This window comes from Lepus europaeus, chromosome 20, assembly GCF_033115175.1.
Source record: "Lepus europaeus isolate LE1 chromosome 20, mLepTim1.pri, whole genome shotgun sequence".
Taxonomy (NCBI): Eukaryota; Metazoa; Chordata; class Mammalia; order Lagomorpha; family Leporidae; genus Lepus; species Lepus europaeus.
The window spans coordinates 7,653,019-7,678,271 of NC_084846.1; the positions used below are offsets into that span (position 1 = coordinate 7,653,019).

The 25,253-nt window shown below is 63.6% G+C and overlaps 1 protein-coding gene across 1 annotated transcript; it reads right to left on the bottom strand.

The window, feature by feature from the left end:
• On the bottom strand, positions 1-24,507 carry AP1M1 (adaptor related protein complex 1 subunit mu 1). Its single transcript, XM_062179556.1, has 12 exons — positions 24,377-24,507; positions 20,035-20,191; positions 18,495-18,562; positions 16,816-16,946; positions 16,235-16,382; positions 11,463-11,589; positions 8,268-8,410; positions 8,089-8,160; positions 7,579-7,737; positions 966-1,091; positions 605-680; positions 1-511 (listed from the first exon to the last, which is right to left on the bottom strand). Exons 1-12 carry the CDS (start codon positions 24,416-24,418, stop codon positions 489-491), a joined length of 1,272 nt encoding a protein of 423 aa, XP_062035540.1. The 5' UTR covers positions 24,419-24,507; the 3' UTR covers positions 1-488.
• Between the last annotated feature and the right edge of the window lie 746 nt (positions 24,508-25,253).

The window sequence follows — 25,253 nt, forward strand, 5'->3', positions numbered from 1 at the left end:
AGGGAATTTACTGGAACCATGACACCAACACACACTGGGGGAGGGGCGGGGGCCAGGCACAGCCGCGGACGGCGCGGGCCCCCACCCCGGACCCTTGGCGGGAAGGCTGAGGCCAGTGTCCCTCGCTGGGCCCCACCTCCCGTGGGGAACACTGATCTGGCTGGGGGTCAGGTCCCGTGGCGCGGCCCGGGAGGAGCGAGCGCCCCGCCCCCGCTGAGGCCCGCGGGCACGGCGTTGGCAACTGAAGGCAAACGCCCGGGACGCCCGCAGGCGCACGAGGTTCAACAAGGTGGCCGCACGGCCAGGGCGAGGCCGCCATGCCCGACGGGGAGGAGCCCGGCGCCGGGATGGCACGAGGGGGAGGGCCCCCGCCCAGCTCCCGGGCAGAGCCGGCAGGCGCTGGACAGCGCAGCCCCTCACGCAGCCGGGGGAGCCCGGAGTCCAGGGAGCCAGCGCACTCCTCGGCGGTGGGCTTGGCAGCTGTGTCCTCACTGGGTCCGGAGCTGGTAATCTAGGAGGAGGAGGGAGGCGGCCATCACCACCCCCTCACTCCCCCCACCGCCGCCTGCCCCCCCACCCCGCATCCCCGGGCGGCCCCACTCACCTCCGTTCTGGGTGATGTACCGCACCCAGGGCAGGGCCTGGTAGCCGCTCTTCTCGATGATCTTCAGGTAGCGCACCTGGGCACAGGCAGCAGCCCTGAGCAGGCTCACGCCCACCCCCTCGTTCCCTCCCCTGGGCCCTGCCTTGCCAGGGCTGCTGGGGGGGGCAGGCTGGGGGGCGGAGGCGCCGCCTGCTACTACAGCACGCGGCACAAGGCGACCCCTGGGGAAGCGGGAAAGGTGCGTGCGGCCACCGTGGAAGGCAGAGCCCAGAGGCTCCGGGGAGTCCTGGACAGGCCGTGGGACACCTGCTCTGCCCTGCCCCCGAGCTGGCCGTGGCGTCGGCCTGTGGGCCCCGCATACCTGGATGCCGGAGGTAGTGAAATAGGGGATCTCAAACTTGACGCTGATTGGGGGCTTGCCCTCCTTGTCCTCGGCCTCCACGCTGGGCAGCCCGAAGTGGGCCCGCATCAGGTACTCCTTGCCGCCCTGGGGAGTGGGCACGGGAACGCGCGTGAGGCGGGGCCTGACCCCAGCCTGGTCAGCAGCCGCCCCTGAAGCAGGCCTGGGTGGGCTGCTGTCACCCCGTCCCTGGCTCCCCGAGCATGCCGCCCCTCCGAGCCGAGCGCACCACACCTGCTGCCAGGGGTCCCAGACCTGCAGCTCAGGGGGCCAGCGCGAAACCGAAGGGGCGAGAGGCTCACAAGCTTGGGGGAGGGGAGGGGCGGCTGCCAGGGAGGAAAACCAGGCAGAGTGGCTTCGGGAAGGCAGAGCGGGCGAGGGCGCCACCAGCTCGGGCCACAGGTCCCGGTGGACAGCCTACTGTGCTTCAAACGTAGCCCCAAAGTTCACGTGCTGGAGACTGAACGGCCACACTCCCCACATTCCTGCGCTAATGGACTTGGAGGCAAGGACTGGGGGAGGTCAGGAGGCCCTCACTCACCCAGACAGACGCAGGCGCCCGGCCAGGGCACCTCCAACCCCTTATCCATGACCTGGGCTCGGGCATTACACGTGAAGGATATCAACGGGGAGGAACAAAAGCCAGGAGTCCCTGTGGATGGCTGGGGTAGCCCACGTCCTCCAAGGGTAAACTGGGGGCCAGAGCAGGGCCAGGAAGGCCTGGGGCCCCGACCTCTCCTGGCCACGAGGAGCAGCAGGGCTCAGCCTGGCTGTCCCTAGCGCCCAGTCTTGCTCTGGGCAGGCGGCATCTGAGCTCGGGCCACATCCGGGCCACTAGGGCCTCTGGTTCCCAGGGCTCTGGCTGAGGTCCAGCAGGGCGGGCACCGTCCCCCCGAGTTCAGGCAGCGCAAGGGCTCCCCAGCTGGGCTCCCACTCCCTTCCCAGGGCTGGGGCGAGGGGTCAGTCTCTGCCCTCCGCCACCGGGGCCAGGGCGAGAGTGGGGACGCTGGCGGACCGGGTCTCCGCGTGCCCGCTAGACTCAGGCAGGAAGAGCAGGGCACAGGCCTGTGGGGCGCGGGAGGCCGCGCGCGCCCCGTGGGTCACATCCTGAGCTGTTGAGGCTGGCTCAGAGGGAGAGAGGCTACAGGAGGAGAACAGAGAGGCTAGAGGCCGACAGAACAGGACAGGGCTGCGGCCACAGCCACGCCGCTGCAGGGAGACACAGCGGGGCTGAGTATCCACGCACCAAGCAACCCGGCTCGTCTTCCCGGGTGCCCACGGGAACGCACGTGGCTGACCTCCTCCTGCAGCTCACCCAAGTAACGCTCTGACGCCAGCGTGAAGGCCCTCCAGCTAGGAACTCAAGGAGCAGAACCTCTCCAGCGGACTGCGCCCTGGAAAATCACATGGCCAAGGACTGCCCGCCCGTCAGCACCTGGGGGTCAATGCGGCTAAGGCAGGGCTCGGAGGAGGAGCTGTGGTGTGAGTGCCTAGGCCAGCACAAAGCTGAGAGCTAGCGACTCGGAAAGCTAGGATCAGAACAAAGCAAGGAGGGAGAAATTCAAAGACTGACCATGGGGCGGGCGCCGTGGCTCACTTGGCTAATCCTCGGCCTGCGGCACTGGCATCACATGTGGGCGCCGGATTCTGTCCCGGTTGCCCTCTTCCAGGCCAGCTCTCTCCTATGGCCTGGGAGGGCAGTGGAGGATGGCCCGAGTGCCTGGGCCCTGCACCCGCATGGGAGACCAGGAGGAAGCACCTGGCTCCTGCCTTCGGATAGGCGCGCCGGCTGGGGCAGCCTTTTGGGGAGTGAACCAACGAACAGAAGACCTTTCTCTCTGTCTCCCCCTCTCACTGCCTATAATTCTTCCTGTCAAATAAATAAATAAATAAATAAATAAATAAAAAGACAGAGCATAAAAATAGTATCCGGTACAACAAATTCATTAAAAAGGAAATCTGGAAAAAACTAAGCAGACGAAGCCCTAGGTACTCTTATCAAGGCACACACAATGAGAAATCATAAAGGAAAAACTCACAGTTGTCTTAAAGGAAAAAGGGCTGCTTTGTGTAACCTTTTATGTAGACTCGTTTGAAAATCTGATTAGGATGGAAGTGACCCAGACTGACTCCAACAGGGGAGAACATTCCGCTCCGACAGGCCGCGAGAAAGGGACACAGGGCTCCCATCTGTGGGCTCAGGGTCCACATGCAAGAAGCGGGACTGGGCCAGGCCAACGCCAGGATCCACGACCTCCCCCGGGGTCTCCCTCCGACACCTGAGCCACCTGCACTGCCTCCCAGGGTGTGCGTCTCTCGGATAGGGCGAACTCACTGCCCCCCTAAGTGGCTCCTCCCCCACCCCCACGAACATGGAAGCTCTCGTTGACCCAATTTCTACAGCAAGAGAGCAGCAGACACAGTCGGGGGCGCGGCCGACTTCTCCCAACCTGTACGAGCAGACGATCTCAAGTCCACTTAAACGGCTCCACGGCGCGGAGAGGGGAGACAGCGCTCTTAGGGAGCGGGACAACACTGACCCCAAACCTGCTGGAGACTGTGCCAAATCCACAAGCCCCGTCACAAACACCAGGCCAAGGTCCTGAAATTGCGCAACGCTAGCAACTCCATTCAGCAAAGCATTAAAAAGAAAACACGCCACGGTCGCATGGAGCTCATTGAGATCCAACCCACTCATAGAGAAATCCCGTGACTGTCGACAGACACAGAACAGGCGCGTGGTCAAGCTCATCACCCACCTACGCCGAAGGCACAGGGAAGCAGCCAGGGCCCGCTTGGGTGGGCGGCCCTGGCAGGCCCGACGACCGGGAGGCTGCTCTCCCCTTGGCCACGGCCACGGCCACAACCACGAGTAGCCGGAAGCCAGGAGACGCCCAGGAAGGGGAGAGGGAGAGAACACTGCCTCTCACAAACACTAAGACGGAACCGAAAGGAAACCATCCCAACAAAAGGCAGGCAGGCGCCAAGATACTGGTGCACACGCGTTCATGACCCGTAGGAAGGTAAAACGGAGGGGGGACCCGACTCCCAAAATGCGGGGCTGAGAAAACCATCTGAACAAGACCTGCCCCTAACCGCGACAGGGGACAGGCATTCTGTGGTCGCAGGCTTAGGGTGGGAGGGGCTCCCTCCTGGAAGACTCCCGGGAGTTGTTCGCGCCTCACTGGCACGCTGTTTTTGCACGCTACGGGCAGGCCTGTGTTAACGCTATGAGGTCAGCGTGGGAGCTCTCAGAAGGCACAAGAGTGGGGACGAGGACGGGCCACCAGACGGGACAGCGGAGCGTCGCCACGCTGTGGGAATTCTCCCCAGCTGCCTTACACGTCCTGAGCAGATGCTTGGATTCTGCGGTTCCCGAGCGAAGTGAAGTGAGCAAGGAGTTGGAGAACAGGGAAGAGCAGAGTGGGGGTGGGGCGGGGCAGGGGCGGGCCCTACCCAGCAGGTGTGCAGCCCGGAATAACCCTCCAGCTTGCCGCATGGGTGGCCAGGCAAGAGGAAGTGCAGAGACAGAGGAGGCTGGGGAAGGGCTGGTCTGACAAACAGGCTTGGCAACCGCTGGCTGGGGGGGCTCTCTAGTAAGCGAGCTTGGGAGACAGGGAAACAGGGTCTGCGCCCCGCCCTGCTGGCCACACCGGCCTTGCTAAGGGTGAAACAAAAGGGGAAGAGCGCCCCCTGGAGGCTTCCAGGAGCAGAGGTGGAGTCCCCAGGACAGGTGATGGAGAAGCCTTTGTTATTTGTTAAAGCTTTTTTTAATACTAATTAATGTATTTGAAAGGCAGGGTTAGAGAGAAGACCCACACACACACACACACACACACATGAGAGAGAGAGAGAGAGAGAGAGAGAGAGAGAATATGAGAATGAATGAATAAGAGAGAATATCTTCCATCTGCTGGTTCACTCCCAGATGGCTGCAACAGCCAGCGCTGGGCCAGGCTGCAGCCAGGAGCCTGGTGCTCCGTGTCCGGCTCTCCCACGCGGGTGCAGGGGCCCAAGCACTTGGACCATCTTCCACTGCTTTCCCAGGCCACAGCAGAGAGCTGGATCAGAAGCAGCAAAGCCAGGACTTAAACGGGCACTCTGGTAGGGGAGGCCGGTGCCACAGGCCCGGTGTAACCACTGAGTCACCGCGCCAACCTCACAGAGGCCTTTTCAAAAATGACAGACAGTCCAGGCTCAGTGACTGCCACTGCGACACTCACATCCCGTATCAGAGCACTGGTTCAAGTCCCGGCTGCTCCCTGCTAACGCACCTGGGAAAGCAGCGGCAGAGGGCTCAAGTGCTTGCGTTCGTGTGGGCGACGTGGATGGAGTCCCGGCCTGCTGGCTTCAGTCTAGCCCACCCCCGGCTGGTGTGGCCAACTAGGGGAGTGAACCACTGGACGGGAGAGCTCTCTGTCCCTCTCTGTCACTCTGCCTTTCAAATAATGCATCCAACTTAAACAGAAATGCAGACACACAAAAAGGAAAAGCCTGGGGCTGGTGCTGTGGCACAGCGGGTAAAGCTTCCGCCTGCAGTGCCAGCATCCCATATGGGCGTTGGTTAGAGTTCCGGCTGCTCCACTTCCAACCCAGCTGTCTGCTATGGCCTGGGAACGTATTAGAAGATGGCCCAAGTGCCTGGGCCCCTGCACCCACATGGGAGACTTGGAAGAAGCTCCTGGCTCCTGGCTTCAGATCAGCTCAGCTGTGGCCATTGTGGCTATCTGGGGAGTGAACCAGCGGATGGAAGATCGCTCGCTCGCTCTCTCTCTCTCTCTGCCTCTCCTTCTCTGTGTAACTGTGACTTCAAGTAAAATAAATAAATCTTAAAAAAAAAAAAAAAAAAAAAAAAGCCTGAGCAGGAGACTGCGTCAGTCAGCGCCCACGACGAGGCAAAGTTACGCAGCAGAGAGCAGCAGCCAGGAAGCCACACGCGGCCCGTGTCTGAGCAAGTGCCCACGGTGCCCAAACAGAGCGCGCCTGGGAAACGAAGCAGCAGAGACCACAGTTCACAGGGACGTGAGCGCGAGGCAGTGCCATCTCCACACACAGAAATGCAACTCCCTCATCTTGTGGATAATGAGAGAAGCGCAGCTTACAATGGCAGAGAGCGCAGCTCTGCTGGGGGCGCTGGGGGTGGCGGCGCAAGCCCCACCCAGAGGAGCCGGCACAACCCAGGAACAGCTCGGATGCGTGCTGTCGGCACCCAGCGAGCCCATGTCCCAGGCGCTCGGGTGTCACCGTCAGGGCACAGGCTGTCAGCACGGCACGACTGTGGGGGACGAGAGCCACACCGAGGAAGGGGTGGAGAAGGGGGATGCGAGGGGCAGTGGTCCACGCCGCCTCCACCCAGACCAGAGTGCCGGATCCAGGGCTCAGCTCCACCCCCGCTCCAGCGTCCTGCTATGCAGGGCTGGGCCCTCTGGAGGCCGGATGAGACCACCAACTCCACAATCAGCCTGCCTTCGCCTTGCTGACTTTTCAGTTCCACCTGCCGAAGCCTGGGCAGGCCAAGGCCAAGGCCAAGCAATTTCTTGGCCTTGTGTGGCCTGGATACACCCTCCACTCCTGTGCTGAAAGGCGTGACCTGGAGGCGGCGGTGAGAGCTCCAAGGCACTGGGCTCCTGCCACGCACGACAGAGGCCGGCACTGCACTTCTGGCTCCGGGCTTCGGTCTGGCCCAGCCCGGCCGCTGCGGCACACTCGGGGGAACGAGCCCGTGGACTGGAGCTCTCTCTGTCTCTCAAACACCATCAAACCCCACCTTACAGGCAGTGTGGAGAAACCGAAGGGAGGAGGAGGTAGCAGCTGCTCCCTGCCTCACGGCGGGGCCACAGCCTGATGAAGCCCCGGGGCTGAAGCCATTCCAAGTGTGAGACGCATCAGCTATGTGGTGCTCTGTAGACCGGGGGCCGCTTCCATCCTGACAGCAGGGCCACTGGGGGCTGCTGGGGGCCACACGCACCAGACACAGCTGACCGTGCGGCAGCAGCCGGGGCCAAGACCCCAACAACTCGCCGTTTCCAGGACGGTGCTTCCAGCCAGCGGGACAATCCAAACCCCAGCCTCTGAGAGCCGGGGAGCGACCTGGTACACAGGGGCTCCCTCTGCTTCTGAGGGCCAGGAACTACCCTCTGTGATTTTCCTTTCCTCTTCCACCGGGTTTTCATTTACACACACACACACACATGCACACAGGGACAGGAGGAGGGCACACAGCACGTCATTCACCCTGGAAAATTCTGCCCCTAAACTGACGGCCGAGACCACTGCCCACAGCCCGAGGGAAAGCGCTCTCGCGAGGAGATAGAGAATACGTACTGGGCTCTACCCTCTACCCTGGGTCATGGCCAGGCGGCAGGAAACACAGAGACAAAGGCACGTGGGGGGGTGGGCTCTGGTCTCCTGCACTTCCGCTCACCTGGCCCCGCTGTGGTCTGAGGGAAAGGTATGAACACGGCACGACAACTACTGTGGTCCCAGCTTCCCCCACTCCCTGGGACCGTCCCCATGCCCCCCACAGCAGCAGAGAGGGGAGAGGACGGGAAGTCACACCTCCCGGGGCACTCACGGGGAAGGACTTGATGGACCACACGATCTCGCTGTTCTCGGGCACCCACTTGACGCTCCCCACGGTCGTCTTGAACTTGGGCGAGTCTGCGTCGTTGGGCACGGGAATGTGGATCTCCACGTTGTTGGCCGTGGACCGCCGCTTGAACTGGCTCTTGGCCTGCGGGCCGTGGGTGAGAGTGAGACAGGCCAGCTCCGCTCCCACTGCGCATGCCCTGACTCTGGCTCAGGGGAGCCCCCTCCCCAGCCAGCTTCCCCAGACACAGCTCCCACCTCCCCCCACGCCTCCCTTCAGTCAGCTGGCACCCTCCTGAGGCTCTCATCCCCATCTCCCGGGCTGCACACGGTCACTGGGGCCAGGGGAGCTCTACTCGGTGTGGGCAGCACCTCCAGGAAGCCTTCCTGGGTGCCTGGCCGCAGCCCTCGCAGGCAGGGAGGAGCTGGGCGGCCTGTCCCCTCGGTGCCCGGACCCCCGCGTCTGGGCCCTGGGGAGGCGGCCCCAGCCCCTGACCTTGATCATGTACTCGATGCGGCTGTGGGAATGCTTCTCGATCACGGACTCGATCCAGATCAAGGGCTTGACCTGCAGGGAGAGCGGGCCGGGCTCGCGGCTGGTCGCCCACACGCAGGCCCGCTCCGCGGAGGGGACGTGGGGCGCGGGGCCGGGGGCCTCGGGGAAGGTGCCCTCACGTGTGTGTTGAGCCGGTAGGACATGAGCTCGAACTCGCCGTCAGGCGGGATGAAGGAGATGGTGCGGTCGTTCTCGAAGCGCGAGAGCCGCACACACTGGTGGAACTTCACGTCCTCCAGCTCCACCGACTTGCTCTTGCCGCCTGCAGGGGACGGGGGATGGGGTATGTGTGTGCACACTGTGTGTGTGCTGTGGGTGTGCACACTGTGTGTGTGTGGGTGCTGTGTGCGTGCCCTGTGTGTGGGCTCCTGTGGCCCAGGCCGCCCCTGCGAGAGCGTCCTGCGGGGGACGGGTATGTGTGTGTGCTATGTGCGTGTGTGTACTGTGTGTGTGCGCGTGCCCTGTGTGTGGGCTCCTGTGGCCCTGGCCGCCCCTGCGAGAGCGTCCTGCGGGGGACGGGTATGTGTGTGCTATGTGCGTGTGTGTACTGTGTGTGTGTGCCCTGTGTGTGGGCTCCTGTGGCCCAGGCCGCCCCTGCGAGAGCGTCCTGCGGGGGACGGGTATGTGTGTGCTATGTGCGTGTGTGTACTGTGTGTGTGTGCCCTGTGTGTGGGCTCCTGTGGCCCAGGCCGCCCCTGTGAGAGCGTCCTGCGGGGGACGGGTATGTGTGTGTGCTATGTGCGTGTGTGTACTGTGTGTGTGTGCGTGCCCTGTGTGTGGGCTCCTGTGGCCCAGGCTGCCCCTGCGAGAGCGTCCTGCAGGGGACGGGTATGTGCGTGTGCTATGTACGTGTGTGTACTGTGTGTGTGTGCCCTGTGTGTGGGCTCCTGTGGCCCAGGCCGCCCCTGTGAGAGCGTCCTGCGGGGGACGGGTATGTGTGTGTGCTATGTGCGTGTGTGTACTGTGTGTGTGTGCGCGTGCCCTGTGTGTGGGCTCCTGTGGCCCAGGCCGCCCCTGTGAGAGCGTCCTGCGGGGGACGGGTATGTGTGTGTGCTATGTGTGTGTGTACTGTGTGCGTGTGTGTGCCTTGTGTGTGGGCTCCTGTGGCCCAGGCCGCCCCTGCGAGAGCGTCCTGCGGGGGATGGGTATGTGTGTGTGCTATGTGCGTGTGTGTACTGTGTGCGTGTGTGCGCGTGCCCTGTGTGTGGGCTCCTGTGGCCCAGGCCGCCCCTGTGAGAGCGTCCTGCGGGGGACGGGTATGTGTGTGTGCTATGTGTGTGTGTGTACTGTGTGCGTGTGTGTGCCCTGTGTGTGGGCTCCTGTGGCCCAGGCCGCCCCTGCGAGAGCGTCCTGCAGGGGACGGGTATGTGTGTGTGCTATGTGTGTGTGTACTGTGTGTGTGTGCGTGCCCTGTGTGTGGGCTCCTGTGGCCCAGGCCGCCCCTGCGAGAGCGTCCTGCAGGGGACGGGTATGTGCGTGTGTGTACTGTGTGTGTGTACTGTGTGCGTGTGTGCGCGTGCCCTGTGTGTGGGCTCCTGTGGCCCAGGCCGCCCCTGTGAGAGCGTCCTGCGGGGGACGGGTATGTGTGTGTGCTATGTGTGTGTGTGTACTGTGTGCGTGTGTGTGCCCTGTGTGTGGGCTCCTGTGGCCCAGGCCGCCCCTGCGAGAGCGTCCTGCGGGGGACGGGTATGTGTGTGTGCTATGTGCGTGTGTGTACTGTGTGTGTGTGCGCGTGCCCTGTGTGTGGGCTCCTGTGGCCCAGGCCGCCCCTGCGAGAGCGTCCTGCAGGGGACGGGTATGTGCGTGTGTGTACTGTGTGTGTGCGTGCCCTGTGTGTGGGCTCCTGTGGCCCAGGCCGCCCCTGTGAGAGCGTCCTGCAGGGGACGGGTATGTGTGTGTGTACTGTGTGTGTGTACTGTGTGTGTGTGCACGTGCCCTGTGTGTGGGCTCCTGTGGCCCAGGCCGCCCCTGTGAGAACGTCCTGCGGGGGACGGGTATGTGTGTGTGCTATGTGCGTGTGTGTACTGTGTGTGTGTGCCCTGTGTGTGGGCTCCTGTGGCCCAGGCCGCCCCTGTGAGAGCGTCCTGCGGGGGACGGGTATGTGTGTGTACTGTGTGCGTGTGTGTGCGTGCCCTGTGTGTGGGCTCCTGTGGCCCAGGCCGCCCCTGCGAGAGCGTCCTGCGGGGGACGGGTATGTGTGTGTGCTATGTGCGTGTGTGTACTGTGTGTGTGTGCACGTGCCCTGTGTGTGGGCTCCTGTGGCCCAGGCCGCCCCTGCGAGAGCGTCCTGCAGGGGACGGGTATGTACGTGTGTGTACTGTGTGTGTGCGTGCCCTGTGTGTGGGCTCCTGTGGCCCAGGCCGCCCCTGTGAGAGCGTCCTGTGGGGGACGGGTATGTGTGTGTGCTATGTGCGTGTGTGTACTGTGTGTGTGTGCACGTGCCCTGTGTGTGGGCTCCTGTGGCCCAGGCCGCCCCTGCGAGAGCGTCCTGCGGGGGACGGGTATGTGTGTGTGCTATGTGCGTGTGTGTACTGTGTGTGTGTGCACGTGCCCTGTGTGTGGGCTCCTGTGGCCCAGGCCGCCCCTGCGAGAGCGTCCTGCAGGGGACGGGTATGTACGTGTGTGTACTGTGTGTGTGCGTGCCCTGTGTGTGGGCTCCTGTGGCCCAGGTCGCCCCTGCGAGAGTGTCCTGCGGGGGACGGGTATGTGTGTGTGTGTACTGTGTGTGTGTTTGTGCGTGCCCTGTGTGTGGGCTCCTGTGGCCTAGGCCGCCCCAGTGAGAGTGTCCCGAGCTGCAGAGAGCGGGAGACGCGGGTTCCAAGCCTCCTTCCCCATGGCGGCCCAGCTCACACAGAGGCTCCAGCAGGCAGCCCAGGACCCAGACAGGGGAGCTGCTTGGGACGTGTCTGCTGACTCTCAGCCTGGCTGGGGTGAAGCGTGGGGATCCCCAAGGGCCTGCGCCCCACCACCCACTGGCGCCTGGGTCCTATCTCAGCTTTGCACCCCACATAAGGCAATATGGGTCAGGCTCTGCTCGGCCCAGAGCAGGCAGAGCTGCTAGGCAGGCCTGGGCACGGCCGGGCCCCGCCCCCACTGCTGCAGTCTGGAGAAGGCCTGCACCACCCCAGGGGCTCTGAGCCCCTGCGTCCCCTGCCCCACCCTGGGAGCACCGGCCAGCCTGCAAGAACGGGAACCCCTGTGTGTGGCCCTCACCCAGCCTGGACCCAGAGCCCCAGGTGAGAGCAGAAGCCGAGCCCCGAGGGATGGGAACAAGACGGCGCCGGGACCCGCACCCTCGCGGGCCGGCTACTCACGGCCCGTGTTGTCGAAGAGGACCTTGTCGTTGAGGCCGAGGCGCAGCTCGGGCATGCCCGAGAGGAAGACGCGCATCTTGATGGAGCCCACGATCTCGCTGCGCAGCACGTTGCCGTTGGCGCTCACCTGGGGGGCGCGGGGTGGGGGGACCTCAGCTCATCCTGTGCTCCACAAGGTTCTCACCTCCCTGCCCAGCCCCCTCCCGGTAGCCCAGCTCAGGCCAGGCCAGGCCACGCCCTCCTCAGACCCACACCCCGCTCAGAGTCCCCGGCTCACCCCTCCCCTAGCCTTCACAGCAGGGACTGTGGCCGCCCCCCCCCCCCCGAAGGACTCTGACCCATGGACACTAGAACACGCGCAGGGCATGGGCTGACCCTGGAGCCCAGCCGAGCCGAGGCAGCAGGGGTCCAGTGCCTGCCGCAAGGATCTGAAGGCACCACGTGACAAAGGGGCGCCCGCCCCGCGATGCCAGGCGACAGCCCTGAGAGCGCCCTGCAGAGACAGGCTCTGCCCTCCGTCTCTCGGTGCTCGTGGGGCTTGGGCTCTGTCTTCCCCTCCAGCAAGGGGCAGGCTGCTGGCTGCTGTGTCCCCCCGGGAAGCAGCGACTGGCCCACCTGGGCTCCAGGACCGGGCGCCTTGGGATCGCACCTGCCGCGCTGTCAGGGACCTGTGTGCCACCCGGCCCCGCCGGCCCCTCACTGCCCTCCTCTGGGAGCTGCCTCCTGCGGCTGCGGGCAGGCCCAGGAAGGCGCTGATGCCAGCCCCATGGCAGCACTCGGGGCTGTGGCCTGCGCTGAGGTGGCACCCCAAGTGCCCCCAGCCGGCCAGGGTGGGCGCTGCTGAGATGTTTGCCAAGGGCCCGGCTGCTCCAGCACCCTGCCCCGTCCAGCTGATTGCGATCTGGAGGCAATGTTGACGCGGCCACGGGCTCTGCAGTCAGACCTGGAAGGCGGCGTCCCCATACCTGCCCTGGTGCCAGCCAGGGTGTGGAGGAGCTCGGCCCTCCCAGCGGAGCCACATTCTGCTCTCTCCAAGTCACTCCCCCAGGGCACCCTGGGCAAGATCACAGCTACTGCAGCCACTGTCACAGAGCAGGCAGCTCTGCTTGAAGTGCCGGTCCCACAGCTGGAGGCTTAGCTCTCCAGAAGTCCCGACCAGGGCCAGCAGGTGGCCCGGGTGCCACACCTGTCGGGACTGGCTGAACCCACAGGGTCGCCCGACAGCAGGTGCTGAGCCAGATCTCAGGCGGAGAGAGGGTGGGGGGCAGGTGGGAGAGAGTGAGAGCGGCCAGGTGGGAGAGAGCGAGGTGGAGCAGGGGAGCCTCCAGCTGGGCTGCGGGGCCGCAGTGTGGGTTTCTGATACTCGGGAGCAGGGCACTCACGTGAGACACGTGGGAGGGATGGGGATCTGTCCCCGGCTTCCGACCACAGGACCCAGGGAGTCCCCAGTAGGGAACAGAGGGCCAGGGGCCCAGGAACCCACCTCCTCAGGCCACACAGAGACCCGTGAGGGGACCTAAGATCCCAGGCCCCAGACGGAGCCCCGGCAGCACGCGTCTGGCATGCAGGCCTTGAACATGCAAATGATTCTATGGCCCACGGGCTGGGCGCTGGACGTGGCGGTCCTGCTGGCTAAAACGAGGGCATCAACACTTCCCTTACGTTGTAAACGAAACCTAGAATCTTATCATAGGTCACCTGCCGACAGCCCGCATGCAATCCAAAACCACTCAGCACACCAAGAGCTGCGAACATTTCGGAACACGGCCCCGAGACGTCAGCCCTGGCGTGGACGCTGGGATGGTCTGAGGCCCAGGGACGCAGGGGAAGAAGAGGAAACCGAGACCAGCCAGGGCCGTTCCAGGAGCGTGGGGCAGGGAAAACCATCGGCGGCATCCACATCGACAGTGCAGGAAGACACCCGACGTGACCACCAGCTTCCCACTCTCCAACTCTGCCTTTCAAATAAACGAGCAAGTGTTTATTTATTTGAAAGGCAGAGTTACAAAGAGGGAAGGGGGAGGGGTGAGAGGAGGAGGGGGGAGAAGAGGAAAGGGAGAGAGAGGGAGAAGGGGAGAGGGGGAGAGGGGGAGAGAGAAGAGGGAGCGAGATCTTCCATTGGCTAGTTCACTCCCCAAATGGCCACAATGGCTGGGACTGGGCCAGGCTGAAGCCAGGAGCTTCTTCTGGGTCTCCCACATGGGGAAGGGGTCCAAGCACTTGAACTATTCTCTGCTGCTTTCCCAGGCAGTGAGCAGGGAAGTGGATAGGAAATCGAGCAGCAGGGTCTCAAACCAGCGCCTGTACAGGATGCTGGCACTGCAGGCAGAAGTTAACCTGCTACACCACAACGTCGGCCCCCAGGGGAATAAATCTAAAATAACAACAAAACACCCCTCGGATGAGTGAGTTTAGCAAGGCTACAGGTCAACATACAGAGAGCAGTCACATCTCTATACCCTCGTGACGTCCAACTGGAGAATGAAAATTAAGAATATACAACTGACAACAGCTTCAGAAATGGAAAGAGTTCCGGCATAAACCTGACAGCACGCGTACAGGGCGACTCTGTTACTGTGTGACCAGCACAGAAACTGAGACAGCGAGCTCTGCCCAGGCTGTAGGTTCTCCTGGGACCACTGTCATACATGCGGTCACTCACCCAAATGCTGACGTAGCACATGGCCGTCTACAGCCATGTACACACCTCCCCGCCACAGACTGACAGGGTCTCGGACTGGGAAACCTAACACGATGGAAATGCCAAAGTTCACCAAACTGATCTACAGACGTGTACGCAATACCAATCAAAATTCAGCAGGGGGCCAGCGCTGTGGCACAGCTGGTAAAGCTGCGGTCTCCAGTGCCTGCGTCCCATATGGGCGCTGGTTCTAGTCCCTGCACCCGTGTGGGAGACCTGGATGGAGCTCCTGGCTCCTGGCTTTGGATCAGCACAGCTCCAGCTGTTGTGGCCAACTGGGGAGTGAATCAGCGGAAGGAAGACCTCACTCTCTCTTGAGATCTCTCTCTGCCTCTTCTCTCTTTCAAATAAATAAATAAGTCTTAAAAAAGAAAATCAAGCAGGATTAAATTACTAGAAATATACATGAGCTAATCTTAAAATTGTACATAACGAAATTAGAATAGTTAAAGTAATTTTGTTAAAGAAAAACATTGGAAGAAGTGTACTATCTGATTTTCCAGACTCAAACCCAGATGCGACCTGTCGCTGGGGGAGCAGATACACACATTAATGGAACCGAACAAGCCAGAAAGAGGTCCACAGAAGTGCGGCCAATTTGCTTTTTGGACAAAAGTCCAAAAGCGATCCAGTGGGGAACGTGCAGCCTTCTCAGAACCTGGAGCTGGAGCAACCACAGAATGATTTCCCGTGCAGCGCAGGAACCTGGACAGAATCTCAGCCCTCACATACGATAACTCAAAACTGATTACAGAGCTGAATGTATAGCTGTTAGGGAAAGTCTGTGACCTTGACCTTGACAATGAGTTCTCAGCAGGGCCTGAGGTCGCTGCTCAGGGCAGACGAGCAGGCATCTCACCAGCAGGACGTGCAGCTGCAGGGCACAGAGCTCTTACAGCCAACTCCACTTAGACAAAAAACGCACCCAAAGGCGTCCCACGCCACAAGCCACGAGCAAAGTGCCAACTAAGACGGTGCTGAGATACCACGGTGGACCCATGGGGATGGCCAAAAAGCAGAGTCATGCAGGAGGAATGGATGGGACCCCACCTTCCCGCTCCCCAGACAGGGGCAAACGTGTCCACACCCGAACCTGGGCACAGGCAGATGCTACACAACCCTACACGCTGCCACCCCCACCCACCCGGGGGCGGCCAAAAGTTAGAAACCCACTCTGGGACACCGGACAGCCCGGGTCAGTCTCAGAGGCCTGGGGCTGGGGGACTCCATTCATACACCAATCTCATCCATGACAAAACCAGGGCGGACACATCTGTGGGTGTGGGGAGGTGGGGTGGGGAGGGGGTGGGGGCAGGTGGTGGACCACAAGGGGGCAGTGGAGGGCCACATGTGGAGGTTCTATGTCCAGGTCTGGGGAATCAGCACATATGTCTGCATGAGTACTGAGATTCAGAAGGGAAACAAAGGCAGGGGCTGGCGCCGTGGCATAGCGGGCTAAGCCTCCACCTGTGGCGCTGGCATTCCATCTGGGCGCCAGTTCGAATCCCAGCTGCTCCTCTTCCGATCCAGCTCTCTGCTATGGCCTGGGAAAGCAGCAGAAGATGGCCCAAGTTCTTGGGCCCCTGCACCTGTGTGGGAGACCCGGGATGGAGCTCCTGGCTCCTGATCAGCACAGCTCCAGCCATTGCAGTCATTTGGGGAATGAACCAGCGGATGGAAGACCTCTCTCTCTCTCTCTCCCACTGTCTGTAATTCTACCTCTCAAGTGAATAAATAAAATGTAAAATAAAAGAAAGAGAAACCTAACCGCGCACAAAACAGAAAACAAGCTGTGAGGGAGGGCCATCCCGTGACCGGGCTTTGTGGGAACAGATGGGGAACAGGGAGCGACCACGCGGCGACACGCGCACTGGCGCTCAGTGCTGGTGGGAGACGCTGAAACCAGCTGCCGGCCCACCAGGGGCTGATCTGCTGCACAGGGGAACGCACACCCCCCCCGGCCCCCAGGGCTTCGCCGGCTGCACCATTATGCTTTTCTTTGTTGCCATCATGGAGAAGAGGACACTCTCAAAAGATGGACAGACAGACACAAGGACGGACGGACGCCTACCAGGAGGTTGACGGACTCGATGACGTCCAGGAAGACCTCGTTCTTCCGGTACTTGATGCCCTCTGACCGCCAGGACACTGCGTTGGTGACAGTGGCGGGGGGCCGCGGGGCCCCCGTTTCCAGCTTGTGGCCTTCCTGCGTGATGTACCTGTGGGGCCACGGGCTCAGGGTCAGCAGGGGGCACGTGTCTGAGCCCCAGTGAGGGGCAGGGGGATCTGACTGGCAGATGACCCTGGGTTGCAGAGGCCCCGGGACAAGCAGCCTCCGGCTAGGGAGTGGCGGTGCCTGCCCCTATGAATGAGGGAACCCCACGAGCTGCCCGTGGGCCTGGCTCCCAGAGAGGCTTGGCGCACACCAGTCCTCGTCTGACACACAGGATTCCAAAGCAGGGACATGGGGACTTGCGGCAGTGGAAGCAGAGGCAGGGACCCCTAGAGCGAGGGCTCCGGTGACTGCACGCGGCCGACAGCAAAAGCCTCACGTTATCCAGCAGTGCTGGGCGAGAAACGGATCCCAAGCCCGGGGTGGAGGTGGAGCTTCTCCCATCGTACCCCCCACCCTCCGTGGTCCCACCCACTCACTCCTGCAGGATCTTGCTGTCGGTGGTCTGGGGGTAGCCGAAGTCCATGAGCTCATCCAGCAGCTCGTAGATGATGACGAAGTTGTCCCGGATGCTCTCCTCCTCCAGCTCCTTGAAGTACTCGGAGAACACCTGCAGTGGCGGCCGGCAACCGAGGACAGCGGGTGAGCGCCGGTCCCTCGGCCCTGCCCGCCTCCCAGGCCTGGGGCCGAGCCGGGGCCCTGGGCTGGGACACGTGGGCAGGAGGTCCTCAGAGGCCCGGTCCAAAGCCCAATCACTCTCCTCTGCCAGACAGCGCCAGGCCTGTGGCCCCTCCTCAGCATCTCCTCCAGCCCCACCCCGAGCTGCCAGGCTACCAGGAGGTATTTGAAAAAGTTCGTGGCAGAAACAGAACCAGGACTGCCCGGTCTGCCCAGGAATTAAGCCACCCAGATCCAACACTGCTTTGATTCCCGGCTCTGGCTCCTGATTCCAGGGTGTGGCTAAGGCAGACCCCGGGAGGCAGCGGACTCAGCTATCTGGGCCTCCTTAGAGCTCCTGGTTCTGGTTCTGGCCCAGTCCTGGCCACTGTGGACATCTGGGGGACTGAACCACTGCATGGGAGTTCTGCCTCTCAAATTAATAATTTTAAAAATTAAAATGGAATTAAAAATAGGTTCATTTGGGTACAAGAGGTCTTTGAAATCCCTGCATAGTTTTTTCCTGTGTTTTTAAATTTTTTTTTAAAGTTTATTTGAAAGGCAGACTTAGAGACGGCGAGGTCTTCCATCGGCTGGTTCACTCCCCCAGTGGCTGCAATGGTTTGGGCTGAGCCAGGCCGAAGCCAGGAGCCAGGAGCTCTGCATCCAGGCCTCCTGCATGGGCGGCAGGGTTCCCAGGACTATGTGCTGCTTTCCCAGGGGCTTCAGCAGGGAGCTGGGTCGGAAGTGGAGCAGCCGGGACTCGAACCTGCGTTCACATGGGATGCAGGTAGTGGCCGTACCCACTGCGGCTCGGCACCGGCCCCAGTTCTTTCATCACACATTTTCTGTGCACTCTGAAAGCCGCTCAGCAGCTGTACACAGACGCGGCTCCCCTCTGAATGGACAGTGAGAGGGGCAGGGCAGGGAGGAGGGACAGGGCTCTGACCACCTGGATCTCTGTGCGGAGACCTGGGACAGCAGCACAGCTCTGAGGCCGAGGCCACCGCTCAGCTGCACGCTGAGTACCGCCCCCTCCCGGTCCAGGCCTCTGCACGGGCGGCACCGGCTGAGGGGCTGAGGGACGGCACCCCGCTGGCTTCACCCTCACGGCCCCAGGTTCCTCTCCTTGCTGCCTTCCACTGCCTCCCTCGCTCAGCAGCCACAGCCGTGGGGTCCAGCCCTGCTCCCAGGCACAGAGCCTCTCGACGCTGCCTGAGCACAGCACCCACACAGAGTCCTGTCCCAGGGCCTTTGCACCTGCTGCCCCGCCTCTCTGCCCTGCATCAGCCTGAGGGCAGCACTGCCAACCCACTGTCTGTGGGACTGGTCACCCCACCCCACAGCTGGTGCGGACACACCCTCGCCCTGAGCCCCGCCCTCTCCCATCCACACTCCGCCCCTCTCTAAGGCTGCAGAGGGATGAGGACTATAGACCCCACCCCTCCCGGGGACACTGCAGCCAGGGTGGCCAGCAGGGAGCAGCCCCGCGGGGACTCACCTGCACCACCTTGTAGAGGAAGGAGAAGACCAGTGACACGCACGCGTTCTTCTTGGAGGTGGCGACCACTGTGTGGCAGTTAAGGAGCCTCCAGAGACCCTGAGAACAATGCCCCGACCCCACTCCCACGCCCCCCCCACCCCCCTCCCCCGGGCTCAGAGCCTCCGGCAGCCCCGCCATGCCCTTGGCCCGTGTCAGGCTAGCCTGGTCTGAGTGAGGCCCGGGACACAGCAGGGACCAGCCAGGCACGGCCCTGGCCCCAGGGGGCACCCAGTGACCCTGGAACACTGCTGGGTGAGGGGCCGCCCTGGGAGGATGGGTGTGTGACTCCTCCCAGGAGCAGAGAGCGGGACTCCACACGAGCAGCGCCGTCCCTCCAACGTCCCCCTAGGGCTCCCCAGCCAGGCTCTGTGGAAAGCGGCCCCGGCCGGTTCTGCCTCCAGCCCCTGCTGGCTTTGGAAATCCAAGCCTTGGCCCTGGCAGCAAACCTTTTTAACAAAACCTCCATTTTCCCTCCTGTCTAATGGGTATCCAGGCGTGGATTCCCCAGGGAGAAACATATAAGGGGCCTGGCACAGTCACCCCAGCCGGGGGAGCCAGCCCCTGCAGCACGCCTCCTGCCCCTTTCCCTAAGGGGCCTGCAGCCACCAGAGGAGTCCAGGCCCTCACCCGCAGGCCCACACGTCACGTCCCAAGTGGCCTGTTCACGCCACACCTGTGCGCCTGGCTCACATGCCAAGCGGTGAACTCTGGGAGGAAGGGGGGAGACAGGCGGGGGCTGCACCCAACCCACTTCCTGCTTTGCCCTGGCACAGCTCAGGGGCCCAGGAAGTGCCGCCGGCCCAGCCAAAGGCAAGCTGGCCTTGGCGTTGGAAACCGTGGCAGGGATCGAGAGCAGGTCCGCCCACCTGGGAGGGGCCCCGCCCATCTCCCCAGCTGCCCACAGGTCCAGACTGGCCCAAGGGCCCTGCTGAGCTCACACCACAGTTGTTAAAGACACAATTACCTGGCTGTCATTAGCGTGATGTAGACCAGGGCGGCTGCGGAGGGCGGCCACCCACTCCACTCCCAGGCCACCTGCGTTGCTCTTCAGAGCTGTCCCCAAACAGGTGACACAGACCCACAACCCACGGGGAGCTGGACGAGGGTGGGACCACCCTTCTCACACTACCAGAGCGCGGAGGCCGGCAGGGCGGCCAGGGTGGGGCCTGGAGTCCGTCTTTCCCAAAAGCTCCAGGGGAGGCCCCGGTCCGTCACCCACACCTGCACTGGCGAGGCCTCGTGTGCCCCCATGCAGAGCTGTCCCCTGCATGTCGTGTGCACAGAACCAACGGAACCCCGCGGCCCTCCCCATGATGTCCCCAAAGCTGCGGGCGGCCAGTGGGACCCCCGGCTGGGCCAATCCCCTCGCAGGACGGCAGGGCGTGCGGGAGATCTGCTCCCTCTCCCGGCACGCACGGCCCAGGCCGCCCCCCCGCCGCCCCCTCCACCCCGGCACGTCCACTCCTGCCCCTCCAGCCGGCGCCCGGCGGAGGGATACAGTAGAGGTTGTTGTGCTTGATCCACATGAAGCGGACGCCGCCGTGGGCCAGGATGGGCGACAGCATCCCCTCCTCCTCCTTCTCCATCAGGATGGGCATGAAGTGCTCCACCTCGGACATGTCCACATCGCCACGGTAGTTGCGACAGATGAGCACCTGCGGCAGGGGCACAGGGGCCAGGGCTGACTCCCCCAGAGACACCCGGGGGGGCTTGGCTGCCTCCTCAGAGCCCTGCCCACGGCACCAGGGTGAGAGCTCGGGTGGGAGGGGCCTTCCCAGCACCCACGGCCCTGCCGCCCTCCGCTGACGGCAACGGGAAGTGGGACAGCCACTACCAACGCTGGAGCCACCACGTGGATCCCCAGCTGTGCCCCCTCTCAAGGTATCCGCCCGAGGGGCTGCCTCTGAGCCCAGGCTCACAGCGGTGTTAGCTGGGAAACACCCCCGATGGAGACGACAGGGGCTGGAGAGACGGGCCACGGCCATGCAGCACAGCAGGCTCCGGGGCCAGGAGCAGGTGCGCCTCCAGCCGGCCCTCCGTGTCCACAGGGACCCGGCGCCAGGAACCCACGGCCACCAGACTCTCATGCTACAGCGAGGCCCTCCCAGGACACAGCAGTGTTCACACAGAACTCATGCACACCGCCCCCTCTCCAGACAACTTCTTTAAGACTTATTTTACTGATTTGAAAGGTGGAATGACAGAGGGAGAGACAGACAGATTTTCCAGCCAAACGGCCACACAGCCGGAGCTGGGCCAGGCTGAGGCCAGGGGCCTTTTCCGGGGCTCACCCGTGAGTGCAGGGGCCCGAGCTCTCGGCCGTCTTGCGCTGCCTTCCCGGGTGCACCAGCAGGGCGCTGCATGGGAGGCGGAGCAGCTGGGGCTCGGACGCTCACTCTGACATGGGCTGAACCCGCTGCACCCCAGCGGCGGCCACAGCACCATGAGTGACAAGGTCCAGGCACAGAGGACGAACAGAGGGACAGAGGGAGCCACGTGGCTATTGTGGCCATTGGGGAGTGAACCAGCAGACGGAAGCACTCTCGCTCTGTCAATCTGCCTTTCAAATAAAACAAACCTTACCAGACAGAGCGCAGCCCACATGATGGCGACACACACACCAGGGGCGGCCTGGCCATGGGGCTGGCTGGTCACAGGGTGGGAGGCGGGGTGGAGGAAGGTGTGGTCATGGCCTCCCGGGTGTGCGCGCACACAGACACACACACAGGCACACGAGCGCACTCATCAAGTCCCACACTTGGAATCACTGCTGTGAGCTGTGCATACGTGACACCTCACAACCCGCCCCTCCTTCCTCCCCAGGGACGGCCCCAGGCCTCCAGAATGCCCGAGGGACAGGCAGAGCAGGGCCTGATGCTGCCACGTGCATCCGGGTCTCTCAGGCGTCCACTGTCAGTAGACGCGTGCCCTGGGCCTGCAGCCACAGCAGTGACCAGGCCGCACAGGGCTCCTACACTCAGGAACGGGGAACCAGCGGGGTTGGGGCCGGGGCTGTGGCCAGAGGTGGAGGGCGGGTCATTGGGTGCCAGCCGTCCCCTGGCACTGGCACGTGCAGCCCCCACAGGTGCTTCCCCGCCAAGTGTGGAGGGCGCCTCTTTACCAGGTCTCCCTCTGGTATAAACTGCCACTCACCCCCCGCCCGAGGTCAAACCAAGGTCGGCCTCTTGGCCCACCAGAACTTCCCAGCCCGGCTTCCACCCTCCATCTACTCCTCTGGCTCATGCCAGCCCAGCCAGTGCGGCCCCTTGGCTAGTCTCAAAGTGACCCCACTGTTCCCCTCAGGGCCTTCTCACTGCTTACTTTGGAGCTCAGACGGCACCTCCTCCAGGAAGTCCTGCCTGCCTGTCCCCTCTGCCAGGCTATACATGCATCTGTGTCCTCAGTCATCTGAGGTTCCCTGAGAACAGCGACCAGTCCGGGGTCTCTCACAGCTGTGCCCCAGCACCCAGGACAGCCTGGCCCATGGCGGGTGCCCAGGCGACATCTGTGCAGCGGCCATGCGGGTGGGGAGAAGTCCAGAGTAACACCGGGGCTCCAGTGTGGACACGGAAGGGACAGCAAGTCTGGGCATGGCCGGGACCACCCGGCACCCTGGAGGCCAGTAGCTCTCCAGATAAGCTGTCTGGACGTGGGCCTGGAGACAGGGGCACTGTGGGGAGACACGACTGGGCCCCACCCCCTAGGAACCCAACAGTCAATGGGCGAGAAGCAGAAGAGGCGGGAAGGGGCGCTGGGCCAGAGGTGGACAGGTGCCGGGGAGAGCTTCTGCCCGCCCACGGAGCGCCCGCGGCCGGCACGGATTGCTCAAGGCGCTCATGCCTTACTTCTGAGCGAACACTTCTGTGCAGGAGGCAGGCTTTCGAAACCTCTGATACGGGGCGTCCCGGCTGCGTCCCGCCCTGTGGCCCACCAGACGCCTCCTTTCCACCTGCCACCTGGTCACCTCGTCCAGCCCACTGGGGCACCCGCCTCCCCCTTCCCCAGCCGCACTGCCAGGCCCTGTCCTGGGCCCGTGGGGCCGGTGGTGTCCTGACTCCACCACGACAGCCCAGTCAAAGCCTCCGGGGAGGGAAAGGCGAGGCACAGAGAGGGAAGCCCTCCCCCACCCCCGTGCTCCCCCCACCCAGGGTCGCAGAGCTGAGCCCCCACGGGGCCTGAGCTTCCTCGGGCATTGTGCACAGCCGCGGCCAGAGGCAGCACCGTGGCCACCTTGTGCCCGGCCATGGGCTGGGATCGTGCGAGAGGCTCCGACACGTTGGCGGAAGGAGCCGGGCAGCCTCGGGAAAGCTGTCTTTCCCGCTTCCCGGGTCTGGCGGGCTCGGAAGCCCTATGCGGCCTCGTGAGCTCTTGGGTGGCTTCCAAGGCAAGCAGAGGGCCAGGGACTTGGGGAGGGCGCCGGGTGGAGCAGGAAGGGGCGGCCGCGCTCACCTGCTCCCGGGCTCAGGTGGCACCAGCGCCTCTCCCAGTTCTCGCTCCCACGTGGGGAGGCGGCCCGCCCGGCTGGCGCTGCTCTCACATGCCCCTGGGAGACATGCCTGGGTCTGGTCACACCTGGCCTCTCCCCCAGGGAAGCCCCTGCCGCCCTGATGAGGGGGCTTCTCAGAGGTCACGGGCAGTGGAATCGGGGCTGGGGCCGGCGCAATGGTGGAGTGGGTAAAACCGCCACCTGCAGCACTGCCATCCCATAGGGGCGCTGGTTCTAGTCCCGGCTGCTCCTCTTCCCATCCAGCTCTCTGCTGTGGCCTGGGAAAGCAGCGGAGGATGGCCCAAGTCCTTGGGCCCCTGCACCTGCGTGGGAGACCCGGAAGAAGCTCCTGGCTTCAGATTGGCGCAGCTCCGGCCATTGTGGCCATCTGGGGAGTGAACCAGTGGATGGAAGACCTTTCTCTCTCTCTCTGTAACTCTGCCTTTCAAATAAATAAATAAATAAAATTGGAGGCAATTTTCCCCCCGAAATCCAAGCACACGAGCGAAAAGTTTATGAGGAAAAAAAAAAAACCAAAACTATGCACCGATTAAAACCATTTTTTTTGCACCCGAATAAACTTTTTCTGGTTTTGTCTGCAAGGCAGAGAAAGAGACAGACACAGCGATCGTCTGGTTGGCTCCCCCAGATGCCCAGAGGAAGGGCGCCTGGCGGCGGCTGCAGCTGGTCACAGAGCACGGGACCCGGGCCTGCCAGGCGCGTAGCGGGGCCCCAGCGCGGTCCCAGGCTCTGCGTGGACGCAGGCGGGCACCGAACCCAGGACCCAGGACACCTGCCCCTCCCGGCGGCTGCGCCCCCTGCAATCGCCGGCCCGCTCCGTGCCTCGGTTTCCCCACTCTATCCACCGCCCACGCCACCTAACCCCAACCTCACTCAGTGTCACGATGACGTCAGCGGTTCCCACGGGGCGGCGGCGCCCGGGAGAAGGCGGGACCGCGAGCGCACGCTGTCCCCCCGCCCCGCCCCCTCCGGCCAGGGGTCGCGCCGTCCACCCACCCCTCCCACGCTGGGGGCCGGCTGCGGCCCGCGCTCCCCGCCACGGAGGCCCGAGACCGCGGCCCGAATCGCCAGCGGGCACGCGGGGGTGGGGTGGGTGGGGTGCAGGGGAGGGGCGGCGTCGCCCGTTACCTGGCAACGGCGGGGCTGCAGCCCACCTCGCCACCCAGCCTCGCGGACTGGAGACCCCCGCCCTGCTGGGTGGGGGCCCCTCGGGTGAGGCCGCCCGGCCGCCTCGCCTACCGCCTGGGTGGGGTCCACGGGTCGTTTACCTAACAGGGCGAGGCCCCCGCCGGTTACTCGGCAGCGGGGAGGCTGGGTGGGGAGCGCTCAGTACCTTGCCCTTCAGGTCCAGCACGTACACAGCGCTGGCGGACATGGCGGCTGCGGGAGGCCTCGGCGGCAGCCGAGGGCGGCAGCAGCGGCGGGGACTGCCGGGCGTGGGGCGAGGCCGGGCGCGCCCGGCGACGGTTCCCCTCCACTTCCGGCCCGGAGCGCCGCGCGCGGACCGTTATGTCCGGGCTGAGGCGAGGGGGGCGGGGCGGCCAGGTCTGCGCAGGTGCGGGAGGGCTCGGCGCAGGCGCAGTACGCCCGAGGAGACCGTGTTACTCGCTGCGCTCCTCGAGCGGCCGGAAGTGGGGCGCGGGGGGCGGGGCCGGCGGAGTCGGGGCGACTCCGGCCGCGGGGCTCTGGTGAAGCCGGGCGGCTCCAGACCCGCGGAGCTCGGCCCGGTCGGGGAGTGTGGCCTACACACAGCCACCAAGGGTGACGCATCCTAGGGCGGGGCGAAGGCGGTGCTTCTCTGTGCAGAGGTCAAACTCTGGCCTCCCGCCCTCTCCGGCCACCTGTCAGTGTCCACATGGGTGACCGCGCCAGCCCGGAATGCCCTCGTGAAAAACCGCCAGCCGCTGCTGGGCACGTGTGCTTTCCTGCTGCATTTTTAGCGGCCCTGGTCGGGTCATAACCAATGGCGTGTCTGCATTCTTCAGCTGAAAATTGTTTTAGAAAAAATTTTATTTAAAGACAGAGTTGGCGGGGGGAGGTCTTCCATCTGCTGGTTCACTCCCCAGATGGCCGCAACGGCCGGGGCTGCGCCGATCCGAAGCCAGGAGCTCCATCCCGGTCTCCCACGCAGGTGCAGGGCTCCAAGGCCCTGGACCATCCTCCACTGCTTTCCCAGGCCACAGCAGGGATCTGGATAGGAAGTGGAGCAG

Coding starts and splice junctions, on each gene's coding strand:
- AP1M1 (XM_062179556.1), bottom strand. CDS start 24,418: ATGTCCGCCAGCGCTGTGTACGTGCTGGACCTGAAGGGCAAG. Junction 1,092..7,578: donor GGTCCATCAAGTCCTTCCCC/GTGAGTGCCCCG, acceptor CCCACTCCCCAG/GGCGGCAAGGAGTACCTGAT. Junction 681..965: donor TCACTACCTCCGGCATCCAG/GTATGCGGGGCC, acceptor GCCTGTGCCCAG/GTGCGCTACCTGAAGATCAT.